Source organism: Sitophilus oryzae, unplaced genomic scaffold (assembly GCF_002938485.1).
Source record: "Sitophilus oryzae breed Bouriz unplaced genomic scaffold, Soryzae_2.0 scaffold_469_pilon_pilon, whole genome shotgun sequence".
NCBI classification, from domain to species: Eukaryota; Metazoa; Arthropoda; class Insecta; order Coleoptera; family Curculionidae; genus Sitophilus; species Sitophilus oryzae.
The window spans coordinates 497,551-524,364 of record NW_022147050.1 but is presented as its reverse complement, the minus strand read 5'-3'; the positions used below and the strand labels follow the sequence as shown (position 1 = coordinate 524,364).

Sequence of the window (26,814 nt, the reverse complement as noted above, 5' to 3'; positions counted from 1 at the left end):
TTTCTCTTTTCTATCCATTGGACTTCATAAGATGTTTCCATGCTGTATTCCGAAAACACAGTTACTGTGTTACCATCGTTTTTGTGAAACTTCACTCTGGAGATGTCACTCAACTTAATTTCCATTTCGTTCATTGTTTTAAGTTTTTTAGGAACCTGACACCGATTTGCAATCCAGAATATCTCCATAATATACTGGAATTACTTCATAAGGCCTTGGACGACGTCTTGCATTTCTGATAATTGTTGTCCATTCCGATATTCAATATTCATATTTGAAATATATCTCTCGATTACCCCATGGACACTGTCAACAGGCATGTATGTGTGACCTGCGACCAAATATGTTAGAGTTATCTCTTCCACCGATTTCGTATTTTTTAAAAAATAGTTATTAACGTAATAAGGCCGATAAACAACAAATAACGGCCGGGCTGAAGTTTGTGATCCGAGGCGATAGCCGAGGATCATAAGCAGCCAAGGCCGTTATTTGTTATCGGCCGTGTTGCGTTCTAGATTTTTCGTCATACTGCAGATTTTTTAGAGCAATAAACACTACTATTTAATAACAAATTTTATTGAACAATAACACAAGTAAGGATAAAAAATACATAATGTCTTATACTAAAATTCATTTTTCATGATAATGAACATGGAAATTAAAAGTGCACTTGTTGTTCTTAGAAATCTGTAATCCTTCCCAGGGATTTACAGATTTTATAGAAAAGAAGATGATGCTACTGAAGAATGGCAAATATTTGTATCCACTAAAGACACATTATTTTGGAGCTATCATGAAAAAGTTGATTTGTTATTTTCATTCTTTTGGAAACTGATTTTTCTATGTAAGTTTCTGCCACTGTTGAAGACTCCCATCCTCCTAGCTCCTTTAGCGATAGTAAATCACCACCATTTTCGGCGAGCATGGTTGCTGATGATCTACGAAATGAATGCCCTGTATAACGTTCTGGATTCTCCAAGTTCAAAAATTTTGCAATTTTCTGCGGTACGCTCCCGATGGTATGTATACCGACGATTTGCTTAACACACTTGCCTTTCTTGTAACCAATGAAAAATTTTGGATTGTCAAAGTTACGAGGACGCAGGTTGATGTATTTTTGTATAAACCATAGGCATCAAACGGAAGGCCCGTTTTTGGAATAAGAAATTTCCTATCTTTCTTATTTTTAGTATTTCTTAATGAGACAAGAATATTTTTCTCGAATCTTCGAAATCATCAACTGTGAGTGACCAAAGCTCGCTGCGCCTACAAGCTCCAAGAATACCAAGCACCAATACAATTTTTTCGAGTAACCAGGTGTAATCATCGGCATCCAGTAGAAAATTATTTATGTCATTCTCCGACAGAACTTTGGCTTTTTGGTGAATAACCTTCGTTTTTGCGCCTCAGAAACATGAACAGTTTACCAAATCTATGAACAAATATAATTTAGATGAGTATGATTAAATATCGAAGAATATAATGGCTTTTTACCTTGATATGTCGATGTTTTCATATACTCTCAACGCAAGCTTCAGCATGGATATCTTTGTCCACAGTGATGTAGGAGAATACATTTCAGACATTCTTTTAGCATAAGCCAGCAATACCGCTTCATTTACGCTGTTTATACTTCTATCCTGCCGCCACTTCAAAAAATTGTCATATTCCTGCTGATATCTCTCTCTGGTTATAGTCGGAAGTATAATTTTGAGTAGCCGCAGCCGCTTCCTCCTGTATTTCCAACGGAATTTCTCGCGACATCTCGCTATGGTCTATTTTCCCAATTTTTGAAAAGTCCAACTGACAATAAATAGTCATTGTTGCAGGTGACAGACGTTACGATTACCTTAGAAACTTAACGGCCGCCGGCCGTTATGATAACGTCCGGCGGACGTTATATGCATCTTTTCCATTCTGATTTTGCTTATGTTATAATAATATAACAATATAGTATGACGAAAATGATTTATCATTGTCAAAACGTATTTATTATTGTTTTGATCTGGACAGTTATCGCAAAACAATGACAACGATTGAAATGTCCCTTCATTGTCCAGCTTATTGAAGTACGAATACAAATTGCTGCATATCTCGTTTACTCCTCTTTTCCCATCTTTTTCACCCCATACATAACAGAAAGCATTTTAAGATTTACTCAGTGACGATTTTATACAGTGAAGTTGTAAACGGCATATTTTTTGCTGAACCCAAACATCATACTCGGTCCATGAGGAGTTGCCGATACCTTTTGCAAATCAAAAGAAATGACCATAAATCCATCCTTTGAAGATCTATTTTGTTCCTCCAAAAAAAGTTGCTTGGCACCGTCTTTTTCCTTTTGTTGTTTGTTAGTTGTTTTGTGAAAGTTGTTTTTATCGACATCCGTCTTATGGGCTTCTGGGATATTCTCAAACCGCACACATGTAGAACATTTGTCCTTTCTTGGCACATGAATTCCAATATTAAAATAATTCTTGAACATCTTTTTAAATGTAGACATTTTCAAGGGCACACTATTCTTCGCTTCCATTTTTGAAGTATACATCCTATATAAGTTTGCTACACTTTTAGTTTCAGATGGTAAGTATAATTTGGAACTTGAGCCTCTACAATAGTGAGAAGGTACAGCAGGAAGCGATCGAATAAATTCTTTAAATTCACTCGTTTGTTCAACAGTAATTGTATGTTTTGGTTTGGTTTGGAGTTCCTCACTTCTCCCTAATGGACTCAATTTTCCCTTTCACAGCCTACCTGACCAACTTTTGTGTGATATTGAGAGTGCTCAATAAGAACTGCAAGCAAACTTGATTTTGAGTACCATTCTTCATTAGAAAGTATTGGTATGTCAAGTCGCGGCGTGAATCTCCAGAAGTTCTCCTCCTTCACACTTGCAGCAAGTATCTATTTGGGGAGTCCAGAATTTATTTATGAAAACCGAATTAAATTTATGAAAAGATATAAGTCACCGACTTATATTGTTTCTAAAATAAACGAAATATTAATAGAAGGCTACTACTAGAACAGATAGAGAGAGAGAGAGAGCCGGGACTTATATCAAATCAATGGTGACTTATATCCCTTTACAATAAGCGATTCAATTAAAGAAAACTAAAAAAAATAATGAGATGCGTGAACAACCGGATTGATCGGCAAGATACCAGACTTTGTAGCCCTTTTTTACTGGATTTTTTGGTAGGTATCGTTTTTTTTATAGAACTTTTAAATCGGATCATAGATTTGTGTATGAGTATCATCGCGCCTCAGATATGCCCTTCCATTCTGGGGTACGTGTTGTGCGACTCAATTTGACCGCATTTTCAAGCTCCAGAAGAGAGCTGTCCGATATTCACTGGGACTAAACAGCAGGACTCATTGCCAGGAAAAAAATTAAAAATATTAACTCTTCCTTCCTTACTTATATTTGAATCCGTTTGCCTAATACGTAATATATCAGCTCGTCAAGAAAGGCCATCTCACACTTATCCACTCAGGAACGCGGATCAAGATCTTTATCTACCTACCCCACGCTCAGAGTTAGTTAAAAGTTCAATATTATACAACTCGAAAAAAATGCACGATCACCTGCCATTTGAAATCAAATCCATAACATCATTGTCTTCATTTCGCAAAGCATTGAAATCTTAATTACTAGACAAGGCTTTCTACGCCGCACAGTGGTTCAGATTGCCGAAAAGTGGCGCATAGGATATTTTTAATTTTATTACAAATTCTAGACTTATTAGGTTTAATGGCGAATTTATTAATATGACAAAGATAGTCCAATGAATAAACAAAATATATTTCAGACTAAGTTTGTTTAGTATAAAAATATTAAAAAAGGGGGATTTTCTATGAAAATTTTTTATTCAAAAATTATAGTTTTTAAGAAGGTTTGAAAAATGTTTCGAACCTAGTCCAAAAAAGAATACCCATTAGGTTATCTGGTCTAAATTAAAGAAAAAAAAACATAAATTGCAATATGCGTTAAATGGAGTCTTCAAACTCATTTTCTTCATGACATGATTCACCACCACTTTATTCTAATTCTTCTTCACTATCTGATTGACAATAATATTCTGTTGCCATATGAGTGCCATCTGCGGGTAAATCTTCACCTATTTTTAGTGGCGACTACTTTCTCTGGAAATTCAAACTCTAGTTGGACTGTTTTTACCGTCTCATTTTTATGTTCCTTCCTTAAATTAGAAACTGTAGCATATGCCAGAACTTCCGAGGTGTAAGAATCTCTAATTTCTAGAAATAAATTGATTTTTAATCTTTGCCATTAATTAAAAGCAATACTGCAATATTTGCAGCATTATGTAGATAAAAAAACATTTTTTTTTTCTGTAAGATATTATAAATTAATTCCTTGGCAATATATACCTTTGGTCTCTTAATTTTTTTGGGACAATTCTGAAAAAAAAAAATCTTCTTGAAGGGCTAGGGTCATGAAAAGATTGATTCTCTTCCATTTGAAATAAATTTTTATTCAGCCAGAGACAATTGTTGGAAATAAAACTGCTCCAAGTATAATTACATTTCCTCCAAAATAAAAACACCAAAATAAAAACACTAAATCACCACAATACACCAAAACACTTTTACTTTTACACTGGACGCGCGTTTCGCTAACCATGTTACATTACATTTCCTCCACTTTTCTGACCATATTTAAACAAAATTTTCAATTTGCTTTTTTTCGATAATATGTTAGGAATATTATCACACAAAAATGAAATAATTTCATCAATAATATCCGCTTCTGACCTATTATTAAAACCCATTTTCAAAAACCTCTCACATATTTATCTGCGGCTTATTGTTCCTAAAAATAAAAGGAATAGAGTACGGGAGGAACATGTGAGTCTCTATAATTACACTTTTACCACTCCTGAGTTACCCAAAAAGTATTAGTATAATAATTTAAGAAATTATCCATGGAACAAAAATCAAACTACTGGTCAATTTAAAATTCTAATTTATATATCATCTACCTCGGGGTCTCTTGGGGTAAGATACCTGTGGTAAATTAAACTTGGTATAATACCTTTTAAAAATTATAAAATACAGAAGAGGAGATCTTCGGAGTTCTAAAGATACGCAATTTCAAAAACTTTTTTCAAAAAAAAAACGCTCTGCTATGTTTGAGATAACTACGAGCTTCATAAAAAAATATTTAAGTTAATAAAATTCTCTTAAAAAGTACTTTACCTTGGTCTTCAAAATCCATTATAATTTAATTTATTCTCTCTCTATAGTCTCTGAACTAAGAACCAAAATATATTAGCAACACTAAACCATTATCAGCAAATAACTGATATATTTAAGCTACAAAATCTAACGAAAACAACATTCCTGTACGCTTTTTTATTACGATTAAAAAGTGGATCGTGATAAATTTGAATAAATGGACCCATCATCTGTTGAAAATACTATCATTGTTGAAATTTTCGAATTTTTTTTCTTGATCCCTATGCGTCGATTTTTTTGAATCTGAACCAATGTGCGCCGTAAATGACATATTTTGATAATCGAATTTGATCTTGTAAACACTGGTCTAATATTTGCTGTTACTATATTTACTATAAACTTACTAAATATTTTTGAATATTATTTTTATTATTTTATTATTTGACATTGTAAACATTTATAAATGTTTATTTTAAACAATAAGACTGACAATGTAATTTGTATACTTGTTTTGTATTCTCTTTTGTTTGTTTACTTTACCTTTGTCTTGGCATTTATTTATTTATTTATCTTTTCAGAAATCTTTGTCAAAAAAGAGCGAGTCATAGTTTTGATAGTCTTTGTCAGGCATAACACATTATTGTTATATTTCATCATGGAGATCGGGGCTAGAACTTCACTAGTCTGTGTAGCTAGCATCGGTTTTATGCCCATCAAAATATCGATTCCCAGAAAGACTGTAATTTTGCATATGTTAGTTGGAATAAACCTCTTGCCGTCTTGGTTAAAGAAGTGTTAAAAGAATGCTGATGTAGTCTAAATTTATAGAATTTTCAGTTTTTGGTCCTGATATTTCGCTTTTTATCAACAATCGTTTGTACGTGGCTTCTAATTGTTTTGCGGTAGAGTTGTTAAAAACATATACATAGTATTGAAATGTATTTTTTCCTTTTTTTCCATAATGTTACTAAGTAAAATAAGGAAAAGGTTTTTTTTAAAGGAAAGCCTTTTTATAAAGAAAAATTTTGATTGATTGACGTATTCAATTGTTTTCGGTCACTTCCGATTTCACCGGAAATTACTACAACTTTTGATTTTTAAGTGGCACCCTCGGTATTTTTTTACTTTATGCAATAGAAAATGACACTGAATCGAATGACATATTATATGTCAACTTTTGACATTTTGGTATATGGTTTATTTCAAATTGTAACATGAGGTTCATAACGAAAATTTGACTCAAAATATCAAGTGTGTGGTATCAAATTATTCGTAAAAAAATGCTTTTTCCAAATATGCTAATGAGCCACCCTCGTTCCATTTGGAAAAACTGAGATATGGTTAAAAATACGATGATTTGGGCATCTTTTAACCGCCCAGGACAAGGCACTAAAAACGTTAGACGATCAAACCTATTTTTCCAAGGCTCCTTGATTAAAAATTAGTTTTTTTAACACAGCCACTCTAGATTGAAATTTAAAATAGAATTTGTTTTTGAGTGACTATGTCAAAAATTGACATATGATATGTCATTCGATTCAGAATGTCACTTTCTATCGAATAAAGTAAAAAAATACCGAGGGAGCCATTTAAAAATCAAAAGTTGTAGTCATTTCCGGTGAAACCGGAACTGACCGAAAACAATTGTATACGTCAATCAATCCCAATTTATGTCATATACTACTAACATACCAAATCTCGTTCTCTTATCTGAAAAAATGAAAAAGTTATAGGGGTGAGCCACTTTTGAAACGCACCCGGTATAAGTCACTTGATATAAAAATCATTTCTCAGCGTGACTTATATGTAAGATAACACACTATCTAGTACCGTAAATAACTATAATTCATACCATATAGTACAGGGTGTCCCATTTTGTTTGAAATCATACGGTATCTCCGTTATTCGTGAAGATAGAAGGGTGCGGTTTTCACAAACCTGTGCCACTTTTTTGTCAAATGGAAGATGCTGTCAATAAAAAATTTTATAACCCTTTTCGTTTCTGAGCTACAGGGTCTTTTCGAAAATTTTGTAATTTCGGACCGCCCCCGTATCTCCGTTATTATGGATGATATCGAAAAGGTGAAAACTGATTCTTGTAGAACTTTTTACGTAGAATACAGTGGCGTAGTCTGTTTTTCTACGAAAAAAATATTTTTGAAAATATGAACTAAAGTTATGTTTTTTCAAATGGAACACCCTGTATATTTAGAAATCATATGATCCGCTTTGATATGACCTTCTCAAATATATATATCACTCTATATTTATTTTCACTATTTACTACAATATTTAAAATACATCATTTTCTTATTAGTAGGCTGTGATAAATAACAAAATCAAAATGGTATTTACTAAAACAGACATGCACATATTAAAATTTTATTTGGAATTGATATATTTTACTTTTGAACTGTTACCACTGAACCTCTAAATATATTTTTCTCTTTTTTATAACGGAATTTATTATAATGGGATGGGTTTGCAAATATTTAAAAGCTTGCATTATTGAAGCATTTTTCAGGTGTTCAACATCGTATTAGTTGCCACGATATATTTCATATTTCAAAAATCCCCAAAATCCGAGATCGAGAACAGACAAATCCGGGAATCAGGGAGGCAACCATATGGGTACATTGCATTGGTTTCAATTCATTGATTTGAGAAATAATAATTTAACAAAATTCTAATATTTTCGTTGCAAGTTAAGTTGTGAGGGAGGGGGAGCCCCATCTTGCTGAAAGTATATTTCACGTAAATTAGCTAAAGGAATATTTAAAAGTTCCGATACGATAGCTCCCAAGATATACAAATAGCGGTAGAGATTTAAGTTTCCCTAATATACAAAGAATTAATTAGTGACTCTCAAAATAAAACAAGAGACAGATAGCAGTATTTACTCTTAATAATTCTTTAGTTTCTTTTATTATCAATCATGGCCTACTAAAAAAATGATCTTTTAATATGTTTTTTTTAAATATTGCCTTAAATAATGAAAACGAATATAGAGTGTTATATATTTTTGAGAAGCTTATAACAAGCCAGATCATATAATTCATAAATATACAGGGTGTTCCATTTAATAAAATATAACTTTTGTTCATATTTTTAAAAATATTTTCGTAGAATAACACACTACACCACTGTATTCTACGTAAAAAGTTCTACAATAAACCGTTTTCACCGTCTAAATATCTTTAACAATAACAGAGATACGGGGGGTGTCCCAAATTGCAAAATTTTCAAAAAGACCCTGTAGCTCAAAAACGAAGAGGGCAATGAAAATTTTGTTTACGGCATCTGCCATTTGACAAAAAAGTGGCACAGGTATGTGCAAACCGCACCCTTCTATCTTCACGAATAACGGAGATACCGTATGATTTCAATCAAAATGGGACACCGTTAATATACAATAATTCTATGATAATGTGTTCTACCAATCATATATTATAGAAATGTATTTTTTTCTTAAAATTCATTTTTGTTTTACTGATAGTACAATACTGGCCTTAGTAAGGCCATTATTACACTATCAAATTTCTTTGTCAAAGATATTTTATAAAAGATATTTGATCAAAAATTTATAAAACCACGCATATTACACTGTCAAATTTTTTGTTAAAATAATATCTTTGACAAATAAATTTGATAGTAATACTGGTTTTAAGCTTGTTAGTGAACAAATAATTAATTATTTTTTTATATTTTCCTTAGAGCACCAAGACTTTCCATAAAGGTAGCCAGAAGATTTATTTACCTCCACATAGATATCATGCAGCATTCCATCAACACCTTAGATTTTAATATACTTTTTGTTAATAAAATATAACATGTAAATAAATAATAATTAATAATAACTGAGTTTTTTTAAACCAAAATATGCATAGTATTAGAAATACTGTCTAATCTTGAACAAAAAGAAAAAGTCATTTAATTATCACAAAAATAATAGATCCTAATACTAAACAACTTAACAAGTTGTTCTGGAATTAGGCAGTATTTTATATAAAAATAATACCTAGTTCACCTCCTCGCCCTTATGTACTCCTGATACAAATCCGAGAAAATTCAGTTTTTAACAAACATTGAATGAACATTTTTAATCCTTGTCCATAATCACAGATTTCTATCAGGAACACAAGTGTGAGGAGGTAAGGAGTAAATTAAATATCAATATTTACCTAGTCGTTCTTATGTACTCCTGATACATGTCCGAGAAAATTAAATTTTTGTCAAAGACCGCACGAAAATTTTTAGACCAGGTCAAAAATCGCCGATTTCTATCAGGAACACAGAAGGGCGAATAGGTAAAGAGTAAATTTAGTACCATATTATACCGTATGATCGAATAAAAACGGCGTCCAGTTGGCTTGGAAATAACGATCGATGGCATTTCCTATATAAATTTACATATAAAATGACAGCGATCTTCATTTTATAGCCATCGCTGACGCCGTTTTTATTCGATCATACGGTATAAAAATAACACTGATCGCACTGATCAACGATATTTCTGCTATCTCTAGCAATTCGGGGAATTCAAAAATTAAAGCCCTAATATTTCGTAAACTATAAGGGATAGAGAGGAACGTAATAGCGCATTCGATAGGGAATTCAACCCTCTATAAGGGCGCAAAACAAGGGCGCGATCGGAGACAAACATAATTTCTGGCGAAAAATGAGGTAAGGCAGTATAGTCTATAAAATGAATAACTTTGAATTTTGACCGTTATTTTTTACCAACATGGCAAATATAAAATCCCTCTATCAAAAAAGTTACTGATATTCTTTAAATTGAGTGCCTGAACGAATCAGATAAATAACTCTTTTTACTTTCGTGAAATAGAAAAGGAAAATAATAAAACAAGTAACAGTTCTTCCTCTTCTTGCAAAAATGAACACGAAATGTCATAATTGTCAAAAGTAAAATGTCATCAGCTTTTGACATTTCTAAATATCAGACCAATGCCGTCTCTAGTAGAACAGCATCGAAGTGAGATTTATGACGTCGCGCAATTAAATACTACAGATTAATAGATAAATATGTTGTAGAATACATGGAAAACATAATTATTCCTCGTATTTTTGGTTTGTATTTTAAAAATGATATAGTTTATATGAAATATACATAATATACAGTTAATAAATATATATATATATATATATATATATATATATATATATATATATATATATATATATATATATATATATATATATATATATATATATATATATATATATATATATTATATTTATACATAAGATAATTTGGCAAATAAACTATAAACCATACAAATGCAGCAAATGTTTTACAATATACAAATAATGAATAGGAACATAAGATAATGGGTAATATGTAAAATATATTTTAAATTTTGGGGTTTCAATCGATCAAATTTAACAACAAACATTCAATATCTACTGCCTATGGTATTGTATTATTTGCAAATATAATTTTTCGAACATTGATACTTGCAAAATATACATATAAATTTTGTGAATGCAAATAATAATACATCACTACTAGTAGATCGATTTTCAAACCCCAAAATTTAAAATATATTTTACATTTTACCCATTATCTTATGTATAATTCATTATTTGTATATTGTAAAATATTTGGTGCATTTCTATGGTTCATAGTTTATTTGCCAAAGTATTTATTACTATAAATAGGCATATATATTGTATTTATTAACTGTATTTTATGTATTTCATGTAAACTATATCATTTTTAAAATACAAACCAAAAATACGAGGAATAATTATGTTTTCCATGTATTCTACAACATATTTATTAATCCGTAGTATCTAACTAGCGTGACGTCATAAATCTCGCTCCGAGGCTGTTCTATTAGAGAGGGCATTGCGTCAGCATGGCCGCAAGTTGCTAACCTAATAAAATTAACACTAGAAAAGCCCGCGGGAACTGTCAAATTCAAAGTTATTCGTTTCACAGACTATACCCTTATTTTTGCTGAAAAATTTTTTTGGCTTCCGATTGCGCCCTAATTGTGCACCCTTATAAAGGGTTGAATTCTTTATTGAATGCCCTATTCCGTTCCTCGATATCTCTCATAGTTTGGCCGTAAATAACGCTTTTTAAAAAAAGTTAAAAGAAGAGTTTCTTATTTTTTTTAAATCGAAATATGACGATAATAAGGACAGTGACGGTAATAAAAAATTAAAGTTATCATATCTTTATTCTGGTAATCACAATATGTAATAATCACTAGACTATAAATTATCAAAATAAAAAAATAAAATACTTTAAATAAAACATATTTTCTCTAATTCTAGATCCTCTTTAAATTTAACCACTTTTAGAAGTATACAGTATTTTGAAAAATAAAAATATATTTTCCTTAATTCAAAAAATTAAAATATTTATACCTATTATAATGTAAAACATTTTAAACAATAACAAACTATTTCATTCTAAAGCCCTAGGCTGTATACCAGGTGTTTCTCAAAAGTCGCTCACCCCTATAACTTTTTATTTTTACAGATAAAAAAAACAGATTTGGTACCTACGTTAGTATACCATGGTTAGTATATGACATAAATCAGGATTGATTAACGTATTCAATTGTTTTCGTTCATTTCCTGTATCACCGGAAATTACTACAACTTTTGATTTTTAAATGACACCCTCCTTATTTTTTACTTTATTCGATAGAAAATGACAAAAATGTCTATACCTATGTGGCGGATTCATCTCTCCAAAATATCCTATATGGGTATTTCGCCACTGCAAGAAAAATCTACAAAATAAAAAAAGTTATTTTTTGTACACTTCTGCATTAATCCAAACGGAAACTACTTGTCAGCAGTTCGGTTTACAGATATACAAATTTGCCTCTATCGAACAAAAAAATGCTTAACGTTTCGGAAAGAGATAAACTTAAAAATAACTATTTTATTCTGTAGATTTTTCTTGCAGTGGCGAAATACCCATATAGGATATTTTGGAGAGAGAAAATGACACTATGATCAGAATGTCATAAAGGACAATGACCAGGACAAGACACTGAAAACATGAGACGATCCAATCTATTTTTCCAAGGCTCTTTGATTAAAAATTAGTGTTTTTAAAACAGCTATGGAACTCTAGATTGAAATTTAAAATACAAATTTTTAAGCGAAAATGTCAAAAGTTGACATATGATATGTCATTCTATTCAGAGTGTCATTTTCTATCGAATGAAGAAGTAAAAAATACCGAGGGTGCCATTTAAAAATCAAAGGTTATACAGGAAGTGACCGAAAACAATTGAATGCGTCAATCAATCTTGATTTATGTCATATACTAACGTATCAAATCCTTTTTGTTTACCTGAAAAAATAAAAAGTTATAGGGATGAGCCACTATTGAGAGACACCCGGTATAGTATGGATTATTGTCACCTAACCAACATACAGGGTGTACCAAAAAGTGTGTAATAAATGGAGAAAACTTATCGAATTAACGCAAAAAATGTAATGGGCAATTAATTCAGCATGCTAAAAACAATCAATAAGCAATAATTTTAACATGATGTGTCATATAAGAATTTTCTTTCAGCTAAAGAGAAAAGTTGTTCAGAAATTGATTTTACGTTTTCGTACCCATTTTCATAAACATACAAGGACAAGGAAAAAAACTTAATTATTTAATAATAAAAAAAAATAATACTGCATCAATTTTTTGGGACTTTTTTTGGTAAACCCTACCTTTAAATTATAAGGCGCATTTAAAAGGCACTATATTGCTTCAATAACGAATAATAAAAGACTTCCCCAATATGATTTTTTTGTTCTTTTAGTATCTCTATCACTTCATTTGTTTCGAAGTCGTTATACTCTTGTGTTACAATGTTCATCGCAATGAAACAATTCATTTCTGACATGTTCGCTTTCAACAAATGTACAGCGAATTTCTCCAACGTAAAATCGTCACTATTTCCACTATGTATCCTTGAAAACAGCGAGTTAACACTTTCAAACAAAAACAAGTTGATGTAGTGACCATACTGTGACGTGAGCGCCTCAAAGTACTCATTAACATCCTTTGCGAATGCTTGAACGTTTGAAATATTATTCCTGTATATTTCCAGAAGCTTTAAGTCACAGTACCCAGAAAAATGTTCGGTTTGAGTAAAAATTTCATGCCAGTACTGAGTGAAAGTTTTCAAAAAACTGACATCATACAAGTCAAATTTGTTGCAAGCTGAATTAAAGAATGTAAACAAAAGTTTCATTGTCTTATCATGTTTGTTTTTATAATTTTTAATAATTTCAAACACAAATTTAAACCTACTCTCTGTCTGATTCGCTACAAGATACCTTAGCACGAAACCGTTGACATTCAGTGTCGTGTTCTCGGTAAGAAAGTATTTTTTTATAACTTTTTCGCAAAATCTTTCATCAAAATTCGAAAAAAGATCCAGATTTAACTGGTTAATAAACCTCAAAACTGTCAGCTTACTGTTAGTCAACTTAAGGTCATCATTGAATTCCTCGAATCTATCCCAAACTTTTTCTACATAACCACACTTATATCGGTTAGGCACTTTGTTCACAGACTCTGCTACTTCTTGCAGTAGTTCATCATCATTGACTGTTATATTTTCGAGGTTAGAAACGACTATGTCAAGTAGGAAAGGCGAGGGGTTCCTAATGAAATACTTCAGAATCGACCGAAGCAAGTATTTCTTTACAGAAATATTGTTCTCGGTCTTTGATACAGCATTAAACAGACTGACAGCTTCATTAATAGGTAGCAGAATAAAGCCTAGAGACACTGAATGTTTCCTTAGCGATACCGGTTGTTTTTTCAAACTTTCTACATAACCAGAAGCTTCGTTTTCGTTAACTTGATTCAGGATTCTGTACAACAGTTTTAAACTAATTTGAAGATAGTCTCCTTGTAATAGAGTGGGTAATACAGGTATTAGTTGAAGAGGTTCGCTCAAATTTTTCAAACTTTTGATTACCTGAACCTGAATCTTATACAAACTCGCGTCATCCTCTGACCTTAAATTCAGTTTCTTTTCTCTAGGTAAATAAGTTTGAATTATATCAATGTATTCTTTTGTGTCCATTAAATTTGACAAGGCTTTAAAAACAAGATTTTCGTTATCGTTTGGAGCGTTAACCAGAGGTATAAAATGGTTTATTATTTGTCGGTCTAAGCCTAAATGACTGTAGTTTTTTATTACTCTGTATTTTAATAATCAAGTGCAAGATTATTTTTAAGAATCGAGTGTAAATACTTTTTAAATACAGAAGGCTCGTTCTGTAAGAGACGTGGTACAATTGTTGTTATGTAGTATTGTTGTTTAATGATCTCTCCAAAAAAATCTGACAAATACAAATCTAGCAAACGTTCTCCAAATTCTGTTCGAGGCTGTTTAGCAATAAACTCATCTATAGATTTATAAAAAATACAAGATGTCAATTTGTTTTTGCCCATTTGCTTGATGACTTCAAGGAGTCGATCATCATCGCATATTTTTAAAGAGTTGTCTAGGTTAAGGGAATTGTATTTTAGAAGGGACGATATTAAGGAAAAGTCCTGATCCTCGTAGGGTTCCTCTTTCTTGCAAGTTTCCTTCATGAAACCGATTATGTTTTCGCAGGTATTTAAATCTACGGAAAAGGCGGGAAAATCTTCATTGAACGACATTATCGATTTGAGAACACAGATGGCGTGTCGTTTTCTTTCAGATGGAGGACTGTCAGATATTAACTTTTCCATTTTTCGCAATAAGATACTTTCAATTTTCGGTTTGTTGATGTCGTTTAATCTAAAAGTACGGAAAAATTTGAAAATACACTCACCAATACGAAAAACGGGCACCTTAAAATTTTGATGTATTTTAAAATTTTACACAGAGTCTTTCAAAAAACATGTACCATCTTTCGTGGGGAGATTCCTCATGTAAAAATAAGATTTATTTTTCATATCAACATAGGTCCGATTTTGCTTTGTTTCGTAGCTACAGGGTGTTAAAGTCTTAATAATCTTTTGATTTATTATAATTTTCTTCCAAGTACTTTTAGTGATTCGAATGAAATTTTGAAGGTAAAAGTTACTATAAGTGTATATATTGTAATCCTAAAAAAGTGTCGATAAATTCATCAGGGACGTGCACATGGGTCACCACTGGAATAGTTTTCAAAAAAAAATGTACGCCACTGACTTTTTTCTTTTGATATCAAAATCGTGTAGGTCGTTTAATGCCAATTATAAATTATCTCTTGATATTTTCAAATAAAAAAATAATGGTATTTAAGATAATTACAAAAGACCTAATTTTAAAAATTTTTCGTCCTGTAGCTCTAAAACTATGCATTTCCATATGTATGTTTATAGGATTTTTTTTCATATTTTTTGATGAGGAAATGAATACTTATTTAAAACTTTCGCAAGTAATGATAGTATTTTTTTAAAGGTTGCTATTAGACTTGGATCAAGGTAAATTAATAAAAATGCGTTTATCTCATCAAGGAGACCGAAATCGACAAAATATGAAGAGACAACTTTTAATCGGCATTAAACTGCAAAAACGGCAAAAAACATTCCAGTGATAACCCATATATGCACGTCCCTGGTGAATATGTCGACACTCTTTTAGCTTTAAAATATGTTGCATTTATAGTAACTTTTACCCTCAAAATTTTATTCGAAACGCTAAAAGTACTTGGAAGAAAATTATAACAAATCGAAAAAATATTAAGATTGTAACACCCTGTAGCTACGAAACAAAGCAGAATCGGATCTACGTTGATATGAAAAATAAATCTTATTTTTACGTAAGGAACATGTTTTTTGAAACACCCTGTATATCGTGTTCTAGTGGACCGATTTTGATGAATTTTTAAGCAATTTGTAGCTATTAGTTAAAATTAAGTTATTTGACTTTTTAGTATAGTCTGTGAAACGAATAACTTTGAATTTGACAGTTCCCGCGGGCTTTTCTAGTGTAAATTTTATTAGGTTAGCAACTTGCGGCCATGCTGATGCAATGCCATCCCTAATAGAACAGCCTCGGAGCGAGATTTATGACGTCATGCTAGTTAGATACTACGGATTAATTATTCTATAATATAATACATGGAAAACATAATTATTCCTGGTATATGTAATTTTTTGGAATATATTCGACACTATTTTATTCATATGACACAACACTGATGAAGGCGATAAACGTTAGCTATAACGTTTTTTTTTAACCAAAAAAAAATAATGAAAAACCAAATGAAAATTTAATCAGCGTTTTTCCCGAACCTAAATCCCAAGAAAATGAAAAATTTTAGAATAATTTTACATATAAAATGACAGCGATATTTATTTCATAGCCATCTCTGACGCCTTTTTTTCTATGATATTGTATTATTTGCAAATATAATTTTTCGAACATTATATTAGCTTGCAAAATATACATATAAATTTTGTGAATGCAAATAATAATATATTACTATTAGTAGATATTGAATGTTTCTTGTTAAATTAGATCGATTTTCAAACCCCAAAATTTAAAATATATTTTACATTTTACCCATTATCTTATGTACCTATTCATTATTTGTATATTGTAAAACATTTGCTGCATTTGCATGGTTCTTAGTTTATTTGCCAAAGTATTTATTACTATAAATAGGTATAATATATTGTATTTAATAACTGTATATTATGTATATTTCATGTAAACTATATCATTTTTAAAATAGAAACCAAAAATACGAGGAATAATTATGTTTTCCATGTATTCTACAACATATTTATTAATCCGTGGTATCTAACTAGCGTGATGTCATAAATCTCGCTCCAAGGCTGTTCTATTAGGGACGGCATTGGTCTGATATTTAGAAATGTCAAAGGCTGATGACATTTTACTTTTGTCAATTATGACATTTCGCGTTGATTTTTGCAAGAAGAGGAAGAACTGTCACTTGTTTTATTATTTTCCTTTTCTATTTCACGAAAGTAAAATGAGTTACCTATCTGATTCGTTCAGGCACTCATTTTAAAGAATATCAGTAACTTTTTGGATAGAGGAATTTTATATTTACCATGTTGGTAAAAAATAACGGTCAAAATTCAAAGTTATTCATTTTATAGACTATATCTCTTTCGAAAATAGAAAATAAAAGTTCCCATCTGTCAATTATACGAGGGAACACAAAACATTGACATTTTGGTGAAAGTTTTACATATTCGCTTAAAAAAACATCGTATTTTAAATTTCAATCTAGAGTGCCATGGCTGTGTTAAAAACACTAATTTTTAATCAAGGAGCCTTGGAAAAACAGATTGGATCGTCTAATGTTTTAGTGTCTTGTCCTAATAGTCTAAGAGCTAGCAACGTTTTCGAGAAAGTATTTTAAGACGTCTGGCTCTTTCATATATCTTTTATTATGCTCTCTGGAACAGCGTGCAGGCCGTCTGGCTGCCGATACACGTTGCGTTTACTACTGCGCATCCAAAGAAGATCCTCTATTTTTTACTTAGCGGTTTAAATTCTAGTATTGAATAAAAACCGAGCAAGTCTCCATTAGCTCGGCGCGTAGAGCTTTTGCCTATGAAGCGAAGGTCAGTGGTTCGATTCCGGCTGGGGTTGCTACTTTTTTATTTTTTTTCGTTTATATTCTGATAGTAAAGTATTAAATATTTGCTTTTTTATCACCAGAACGGATAGCGTTTATGGGTTTATGATCCGTAGTGTATATAAGTAGAATTTGATACTTTCATTTGTTTTGAAGGATTATTGTGGTAATTAATTATTAGATAGGTTTAGGATGGTCTGGCTGCCGCGCCGGTAGGTGGCGTTCACTACTGCGCATGGGTACAGGGTGTCTCATTTTCGTGCGTTTTTTGGGATTTCTCGTTTATGAGTGGAGATACAATGATGCGTTTTTTTTCACATTACTTTGCCAGTTTTTTATGTAACTAAATATTTTACCCCTAGATTTGTGCATTTTCTACACATTAACATTAATCAATCTTGTTTAGAAAGTATTATTATTTTATTTAATTTAATTTAACCAGATAATTTTGTTTTCCATCGTTATCTTAACAAACTGAACTGAAAATAAACTTGTGTAGCTTTTAGATAACAATCTGTTAAAAAAAGTATTATTAAAATAATAAACAACAGCTGAAAAAAAATTTTGAAGAAAGACAGGCAGAAATTACCTTAATAAAGCATTAAAATGTTAATTTTTATATATTATGTTTAAATCTTTAAAATAAAATTATAAACGAGAAATCCCAAAAACGCACAAAAATGGGACACCCTGTACACATGTGATGCGCAGTAATGAACGCAACCTACCGGCGCGGCAGCCAGACCATCCTAAACCTGCCTAATAATTAATTACTACAATAATCCTTCAAAACAAATGAAAGTATCAAATTCTACTTATACCCACTACGGATCATAAACCCATAAGCGCCATCAAGTTTTGGTGATAAAAAAGCAAATATTTAATACTTTACTATCAGAATATAAACGAAAAAAAAAATAAAAAAGTTACACCCCCAGCCAGTATCGAACCATTGACCTTCGCGTCATAGGCGAAAGCTCTACGCGCCGAGCTAATGGAGACTTGCTCGATTTTTATTCAATACTAGAATTTAAAGCGCTAAGTAAAAAATAGAGGATCTTCTTTGGATGCGCAGTAGTAAACGCAACGGGTATCGGCAGCCAGACGGGCCGCATGCTGTTCCAGAGAGCATAATAAAAGATATATCAAAGAGCCAGACGTCTTAAAATACTTGTTTTCCCGACGTTGCTAGCTCTCGTACTATAACTGGTTAAAAGATGGCCAAATCCTGTTTTTAATCATAACTCACGTTTCAAATGGAACGAGGGCAATATTTGGAAAAAAAATTGTCGTTATGAACTGCATGTTACAATTTAAATTAAACCACATGCGAAAATGTCAAGAGCTGACATATGATATGTCATCATTCCATTTAGGGTATCATTTTTTATCGAATAAAGTAAAAAAAAATACTGAAGAGCCATTTAAAAATCAAAAGTTGTAGTAATTTCCGGTGAAACAGGAATTAACCGAAAACAATTGAAACAATCAATTCCAATTTAAGTCATATACTAACATACCGAATCTCGTTTTTTTATCTGAAAATATAAAAAAATTGTAGGGGGTCAACCGCTTTTGAGACGCATCCGGTAAATCAAAATTTTAAGGTGCCCGTTTTTCGTGCCAGTGAGTGCATATCGCTATTAGAGAAAAAGTCTTGAGAGGCATGTTGACTTATCACATAAAATACAGGGTGTTTCATTTGAAATAGCGGAGAAAAATGATAGATCTAGTTTTTATTCACCTTGTATATACCAAAAAGTCTAGCATATTTTATTATGCGATTATTTCTAAAGAATATAGTATCATAAACTATTCCCAGTTAAAAAGGATGAACAATTTAATGTTTTATAAATTTAGACGAGTTTTTTAAATACAGATAAAATTTAGTCTAAAAATTAGCATATTTTAAAAAGTACTCGGTATAGATTAGTGATGGGATAACTCGAGCGAAAATTCGCTCGAGTACTCGGTTATTGAAATAACCGACATCGCTCGATTTATGAACGCGCGAGTACCAAGCGATCCTAGAATGAAATAAATTGAAATCCGATTTTAATGTGATCTACTCGAAAAAGCCGAGCGAATTTTCTACATACATTGCAGGTAGCAAATTTATACGAAGCCGTATATACCGGGTGCGTCTCAAAAGTGACTCACCCCTATTACTTTTTTATTTTTTTAGATAAAAAAAATGAGATTTGGTATGTTAGTATATGACATAAATTAGGATTGATTGACGTATTCAATTGTTTTCTGTCACTTCCTGTTTCACCGGAAATTACTACAATTTTGATTTTGATTTTTATCAATTGATTTTTAAATGGCACCCTCGGTATTTTTTTACTTTATTCGATAGAAAATGACATTCTAAATAGAATGACGTATCATATGTCAACTTTTGACATATTCGCTTAAAAACAAATTGTTGAAAAACACTAATTTTTAATCAAGAAGCCTTGGAAAAATAGATTTGATCATCTAATGTTTTTAGTGTCTTGCCCTGGCCGGTTAAAAGGTGTCCAAATCGTATTTTTGATCATATCTCAATTTTTTTCAAATGGAACGAGGGTGGATCACTAGTATATTTCGAAAAAGAATTTTTTTACGAATAATTTGATACCACACTCTTGGTACTTCGAGTCAAATTGTCGTTATGAACCGCATGTTACAATTTCAAATAAACCATATGCGAAAATGTCAAAAGTTGACTTGTGATATGTCATTCTATTCAGAGTGTCATTTTCTACCGAATAAAGTAAAAAAATACCGAGAGTGCGATTTAAAAATCAAAAGTTGCAGTCATTTCCGGTGAAACCGGAAGTGGCCGAAAACAATTGAATATATCAATCAATCCTAATTTATGTCATATACTAACATACCAAATCTCGTTGTTTTATCTAAAAAAAATTAAAAAAAGTTATAAGGGTGATCCACTTTTGAGACGCACCCGGTATATTTATCCGTTGCGTATCCGAGAGACAAAATTTTACGACCTACATCGACAATGCTTCGAAATAAACTAAATTACTAAGTTCATTACCGAAAGAATATGTGCCCTGCGCTCGCAGCTTACTGCTTGGCGCTTGGCGTTAACGAGTACTTACAACATGCGACGGAGAGAAAACCGTATTTTTAAATACGAGCGATATTTCGGTCGAGTGATCACTCGGTTATTGCAATCACTCGAGTATCAAACACTTGAGTACTCGATTATTGAAATTAATCGGTTTTTCCCATCACTAGTATAGGTTGATATTTGATAGAGACATTTTTAGGACGAAAATTTTATCACATATCTACTAAGAAGAAAAGATATATACAAGGTGAGGTCTTAAATAAGTGCAAGTATATTTTTAGCGGTAGTGTGTTTCGACCCCAGAAACACGTCTATGAGATTTTTCGCCAAAAAAATATTTTGAAAATTTGAGATTTTTTAAAAAAAAATCATTTAAATTTTTAGTCAAAAAACATAATATAACATAATATACAGGGTGTCCCAGAAATAAGTGCAAACATTTTAACTGGTAGTATAGTTCAACCCCAGAAACACGCCTATGAGATTTTTTTTTGCAAAAAAAAAATGTTGAAAATTTAAAATTTTTCTTGACATTTTCCGGGAAATTTGAAAAAACTTTTTAGTGCCACTTGTTTATTCACCTGAGATTTCCCTACGGTGTATCTAAACCCTGCAGTGTTGCAACCTCCTATGTTATCCACATTCTACATAGTTCGGCGGAACATAGTTCTACATTTATAAATTCATAGACAAATTTCTACTCAAAAAATTAGGAATGTTAAATTTAATCTTCATCAGTGCTCATTATTAATAATTATAGAAAAAAAACACATTAATTATTTTTAGTACTTGCCCTTTCAATGAAAACTTAACAAAAACCACCGAAAATTAACTAAAACATTACGTTTATGACGTTTACGAAAATTTTTGTTATGCTGCAAAATAACTTTATTTTGGAATAAATTTAATAAAATGATTCATATTATTCACAATCAGGTCACAAAAAGAAATTCCTAAAATGTTTATCGTAATTTAGAATTCAATTCAAGAAATTTAGAAAACAGCCCAACGAATAATCGATTCATTTTTGTTTTGTTTGTTTTCTTTCATGTTTCTCTGTTTTATTTGAACCACTGTTTTACAAAACACCTTGAAAAGCGTACATTACTTTGAATACCTTTCTGAATGAATAAATGTTGAGAATTATTGTCTCTTATCGCCATTTTACGAAATACTTTCAATCTAAGAAAATACATGTTTCACTCAACAATTATTGACAACGTATTTTGTTTTTTCGCTATTTTTTCGATGTATTTCGACAATTCCATCGACAGCCTAACCGGTCGTTCTTCTCTGGCCTAACCGTCAGCCAAGAACCGCCGCGTGTGAACTGGTCCTTTGAGTCGCCGGTCGCCGCGCCGTCGTGGCGGGCTTGCGTTAGACGACGATGTTAAGCAACGTTGCCGTAGTTACAACAATTTCAAATTCAAGACATTCGAAGCAATCAAATTCGTATTGAATTTTAAAAATAAAACAGAGAAACATGAAAGGAAATAAACAAAACAAAAATGAATTGATTATTCGTCGGGCTGTTTTCGATGTATAGAATTCTGAATTACGATAAACATTTTAGAAATTTCTTTTTTGTGACCTTATCAATAACCAATTCATTTGTGTTTTGTTTGTTTCCTTTCAAATTTTTCTGTTTTATTTTTAAAATTTAATAAGAATTTGATTGCTTCGAGTGTCTTGAATTTGAAATTGTTGAAATTACGGCAACCTCGCATGACGCAAGCTCGACACGGCGGCGCGACAAAGGAGCAGTTACCAGTGATGCGCCGCTCTCTTGGCCGGCGGCCGACGCGACGATTGGGCTGTCGATGGAATTGAAATACATAGAAAAAATAGCGAAAAAAAAATACGTATTTAAAATTGTTGAGTGAAACATGTATTTTCTTAGATTGAAAGTAGTTCGGAAAGTGGCGATAAGAGACAATAATTCTCAACATTTATTCATTCAGAAAGGTATTCAAAGTAATGTGTGCTTTTCAAGGTGTTTTGTAAATCAGTGATTCAAAATTGTGATGAGGCCTATATGAAAATAATGTGTTAAAAATGGGGACTGTTATTTTAGTAGTTATTATAATAACTACAGCATGTACAAGTAAAGCAGCACAATGAAGTGTATTTTAGTTAAGTGTATATCGAAAAAGAGAACTGTCACAGTTACATCGATCTGTCATAAGTATCTTTTTTAATGTTGGGTAAGTTTTTTAATTTAACTTTTTAACACATTATTAAACATTTAACTTTTAATTTATTTTATGTAATAATATCACAATCTTAAAAATGTAATGCATCTCTGCAAACTCCTCAGGTGTTGTGATTTTATGACTTACTTTTAACATATACTTTCTTGTCCCTATGGCAACACAGTGCGTCGAATTAACTGAAATCCGGGCTTGATCCGGGTAATTGGATGTAGTTGGCGATACCTGCCGGCGGTTCTCAAAATGTTGCGATTATTTTTTTAAATTTTCAAAGTTAAATAACTCGGTTATTTTCAATTTATTTTAAAAATGGTAAAGAGAAAATATGTTTATTTTGACCAGATCTACCACCCCTTAAAATATCTGCACTTATTTCTGGGACACCCTGTATATCTGATTAATAGAGAACAACGGCATACGGTCGAATCGGCCTACAAACACGTAAACGTTTGCGTACGCATGCGCATTTCTTATATTTTCTATTTTTTATAAACGTAAAAGATTCTTTACGTCTACGTATACGTGCCAGGAGCGGCCGACTCGACCGTATGCCGTTGTTCTCTATTATGGCAACATATGTAGGTAGTAGATTAAGTTTAAATATTTTTTCCAAATTTTCAAAGGAAAATAACTCGGTTATTTTGGACCGAATTGAAAAACGGCAAGGAAAAAAAAATGTTTTTTTTTCATCGACATATACCAGCCCTGAAAATATTTGCACTTATTTAAGACTCACCCTGTATTAGTACCTACCTAAATATATTAATTATTTTAAAACGATCTCTCATGTGTTGTTTAAGAACTTCGTCCAAAGGCAAATTTTTCTCAACCAAATAAACCAAATAAGGGTTTGCATTTATCGGGAACCTCCCCTTAATTGTTTCAATGTCAATCAATTCACGAATATACTTCCAGTGATTTGCCGTGAACAATTCAGGATCTGAATTGTTATAGATATACCTCAACACATCCTCTAGTCCATCGTTTCTATGTCTGATAGATATATACTTCAGTACTTCCTCGTATGTAGCATAATCCTTGTTTATATAGCAAAGAGGAATCAGTTGATTTAAATATGTGGACCTTTGTCGAGCATTTGAAGTTAGATTTAGTTTTTCTTTGATTATTTCGAAGCCCAACTTAGGGGGATAGTATGATAAGTATACTGAATCATTTTTTTGGGTGTACATTAGACTAGCCCACTTGTGACGGATATTTTCCGGGAATACCCAAGCGAAATCTCTGTTAAATAATTGAAGATGATCCTCTAAGTTTTTGTTATATTTAATTTTGAATACTTGTGACATAATTTCAAAACGTTTTTTCTTAGGGTATGTGCTGATGAATCTGTTTAAAATTTCTTGGTTTCTAAAACTTTCAAGATCCTGTAATTTTTCGGGTAGAAGTTTCGATAAACATTTTATATGAAAATCCTCAATGTCTCTAGTTAGAACAGATTTCTTCAGTTTATGCTGTTGAATCGAAATATCTTTGATAACTTCGTCTTGGTTGTTTTTTAAGACATTCCTTGTCGTGTATCTGCCTAGTTTGAGTTGTTTTTTGTTTAATTCAAACCCAAAATACAGGGTGGGTTGTTTCCAGCACAGATAGTTCAGAAAATCTATGTTACCGTAATCTTTTCCGTGAGTGTCTTTGTATTTTTCGAAATATTTTTTTATCAATTCGGGATTTTTCTGTAAGATGCGTTTTAACTGTTCCGGTTGTAAATTCAGGTCGTATTTACTCAGAATTTCTAGAAATTTGCTTTCTGAACAACTGAATAAGATTTGTTCAGTTGCATTGATGCCATATCTAAAAATTTAAATATTTTCTAATAATCTGCATTTAAAAAAAATGTGTGTGGACTATGTGCGCATATTTGAAGTGAGACTTCTTACTAACAGCTATTAAATTGAAGGATTTCAAGGATATATTCGAAAAAGTTTTGTTTGAAATGTTGAAAGAATAATAAATTAAAAAAAAATTTTTTTTACATATAAAAAATAGTTTTTTACTTGTAACAAATAAGTTTTGACACGTAAAAAATAGTTTTTTGTTTGTAACAGATAGTTTTATAAGCGTATAAATAGTTTTTTTATGTAACAAATAGTTTTATACGCGTAAAAAAATAAATAAATAAATAATTTAATTCAATTTCACAAAATTTGTTTTAAAATATCAATATTTTTGATAAACACGTGGACTGCTTATAATACATGTCGCTTCACTACGTATTTCTAAGCCATAGGCTGTCATTACCATTTTTCATCTCGCCAGCTTGCGTGTCACGACCTTGAATGTTTACTCCCAGCGCGCGTAAAGAAATTTCACTTCAAAAATAGATTGGGTGAATATCTTAAATATCATATAAAATACGGAGCTTTTATGTATACTGGGCCAACCTGTATACTCTGTATTATTTGTAAATTAATTTTAGGATCATATAAATTAAAATTACCTTGCTAAGACATGTTCCACAATCTTGTCCATTTTCTCTTCAGTCAAAGACAGGGCCAGTTTCTTTAATACTTTTGCTCGTAATGAGCAAGACAAGGATGGCAAAAAACTATAAACTATATCCTTTTCATCCATTTTTTCAAACACCTGCTGAAAGAACCATTTCTCTTTCAAAATCTTGCTGGTTAACACACCATTTCCTGATGAAAATATATTTAAATACATTAAACATACTTAATATAAAAAAATTAGGAAGTGATACCTTCTTTTAGGATCTTTGTTAACTCCTCTGTTTTACGGAAATGAATAAGAACGTCTACATAAAATATTCTTTCCAAGTAGTTTCTCGGTTGGATATCGATCTGGGTGTTATCAATATTATTGGGATATCTGCGCAGCAGTTGACTCAGGCTCTTTTTTCTCTCATTTACATGAATTCCTTCGAGATTGTAAAATTGAGATTTGAAATCTAATGCTTCGCCAGCCATGTCTGTCTTTGTGAAACCTTTTAAAATCAAATAAATAGTAAAAACTTTAGTAAACTTATCAGTAGGTAATAAAAAAAAAATCCTTACCCTTAAGTTCTAAAAATTAGTAGAAAATTGTAAAAATTTGTACAATCACAACCAAGTAAGATTCTATATGATTCTATACATATAAAAAATCAATTCTGTGAAAACATTGCACAATATTGCAAATTGGAAATTCAAAAATGTATGTAGGCAGAGATAACTTATGGAGATAACTACGTAGGTAGGTATCTTGATGTAGGTATGTGATTATACCCTGTGAATTTGTAGAATGAATAGGTATACTTTGAAAATGCAAAAAATGTATTTATTTACTTTTACGCGCTTTTAAACTGTGTGATTTTGTATCAACTAATTAATTACTATTTTAAATTATGACTCACGCTCATACTCACAATTGATGATAAATGAGTAAATCTGAGTAAATTTACATATTTTTGTTTACTTCAACTTGCTTCAACTCAATCATAACTCAATGTTGTTTGAAAACCATTTTGAGAACCGTTTAAAATAAATAAAATCATATATAAAATGCAGGAGAGATGGGATCTTCCCTGGAAAGAGGTCAGATTGATGTAAAAATCATATACAAAACACAGGTATGAGCATTACACTCTGGAGCAAGTTCAGGAAGGGGTGTCAAAATCATGTATAAAATGCAGGGATGCTGTTTAAGCCTACCGTGGAAATAGAAGAAGAGTGAGATAGAGATGTACGATTCTGTAAATGAATCGATTCTTTTGGAATG

General features: G+C 31.5%; 1 protein-coding gene across 1 annotated transcript; it reads right to left on the bottom strand.

The window, feature by feature from the left end:
* Positions 1-12,468: 12,468 nt before the first annotated feature.
* LOC115886158 lies at positions 12,469-26,454 on the bottom strand. The gene is given in 6 exon segments (XM_030905231.1): positions 12,469-14,408; positions 14,411-14,987; positions 23,833-24,891; positions 25,538-25,736; positions 25,799-26,041; positions 26,112-26,454. Coding segments are annotated over 5 exon segments (3,537 nt in total). The 5' UTR covers positions 26,025-26,041; positions 26,112-26,454; the 3' UTR covers positions 12,469-12,932.
* Positions 26,455-26,814: the final 360 nt, after the last annotated feature.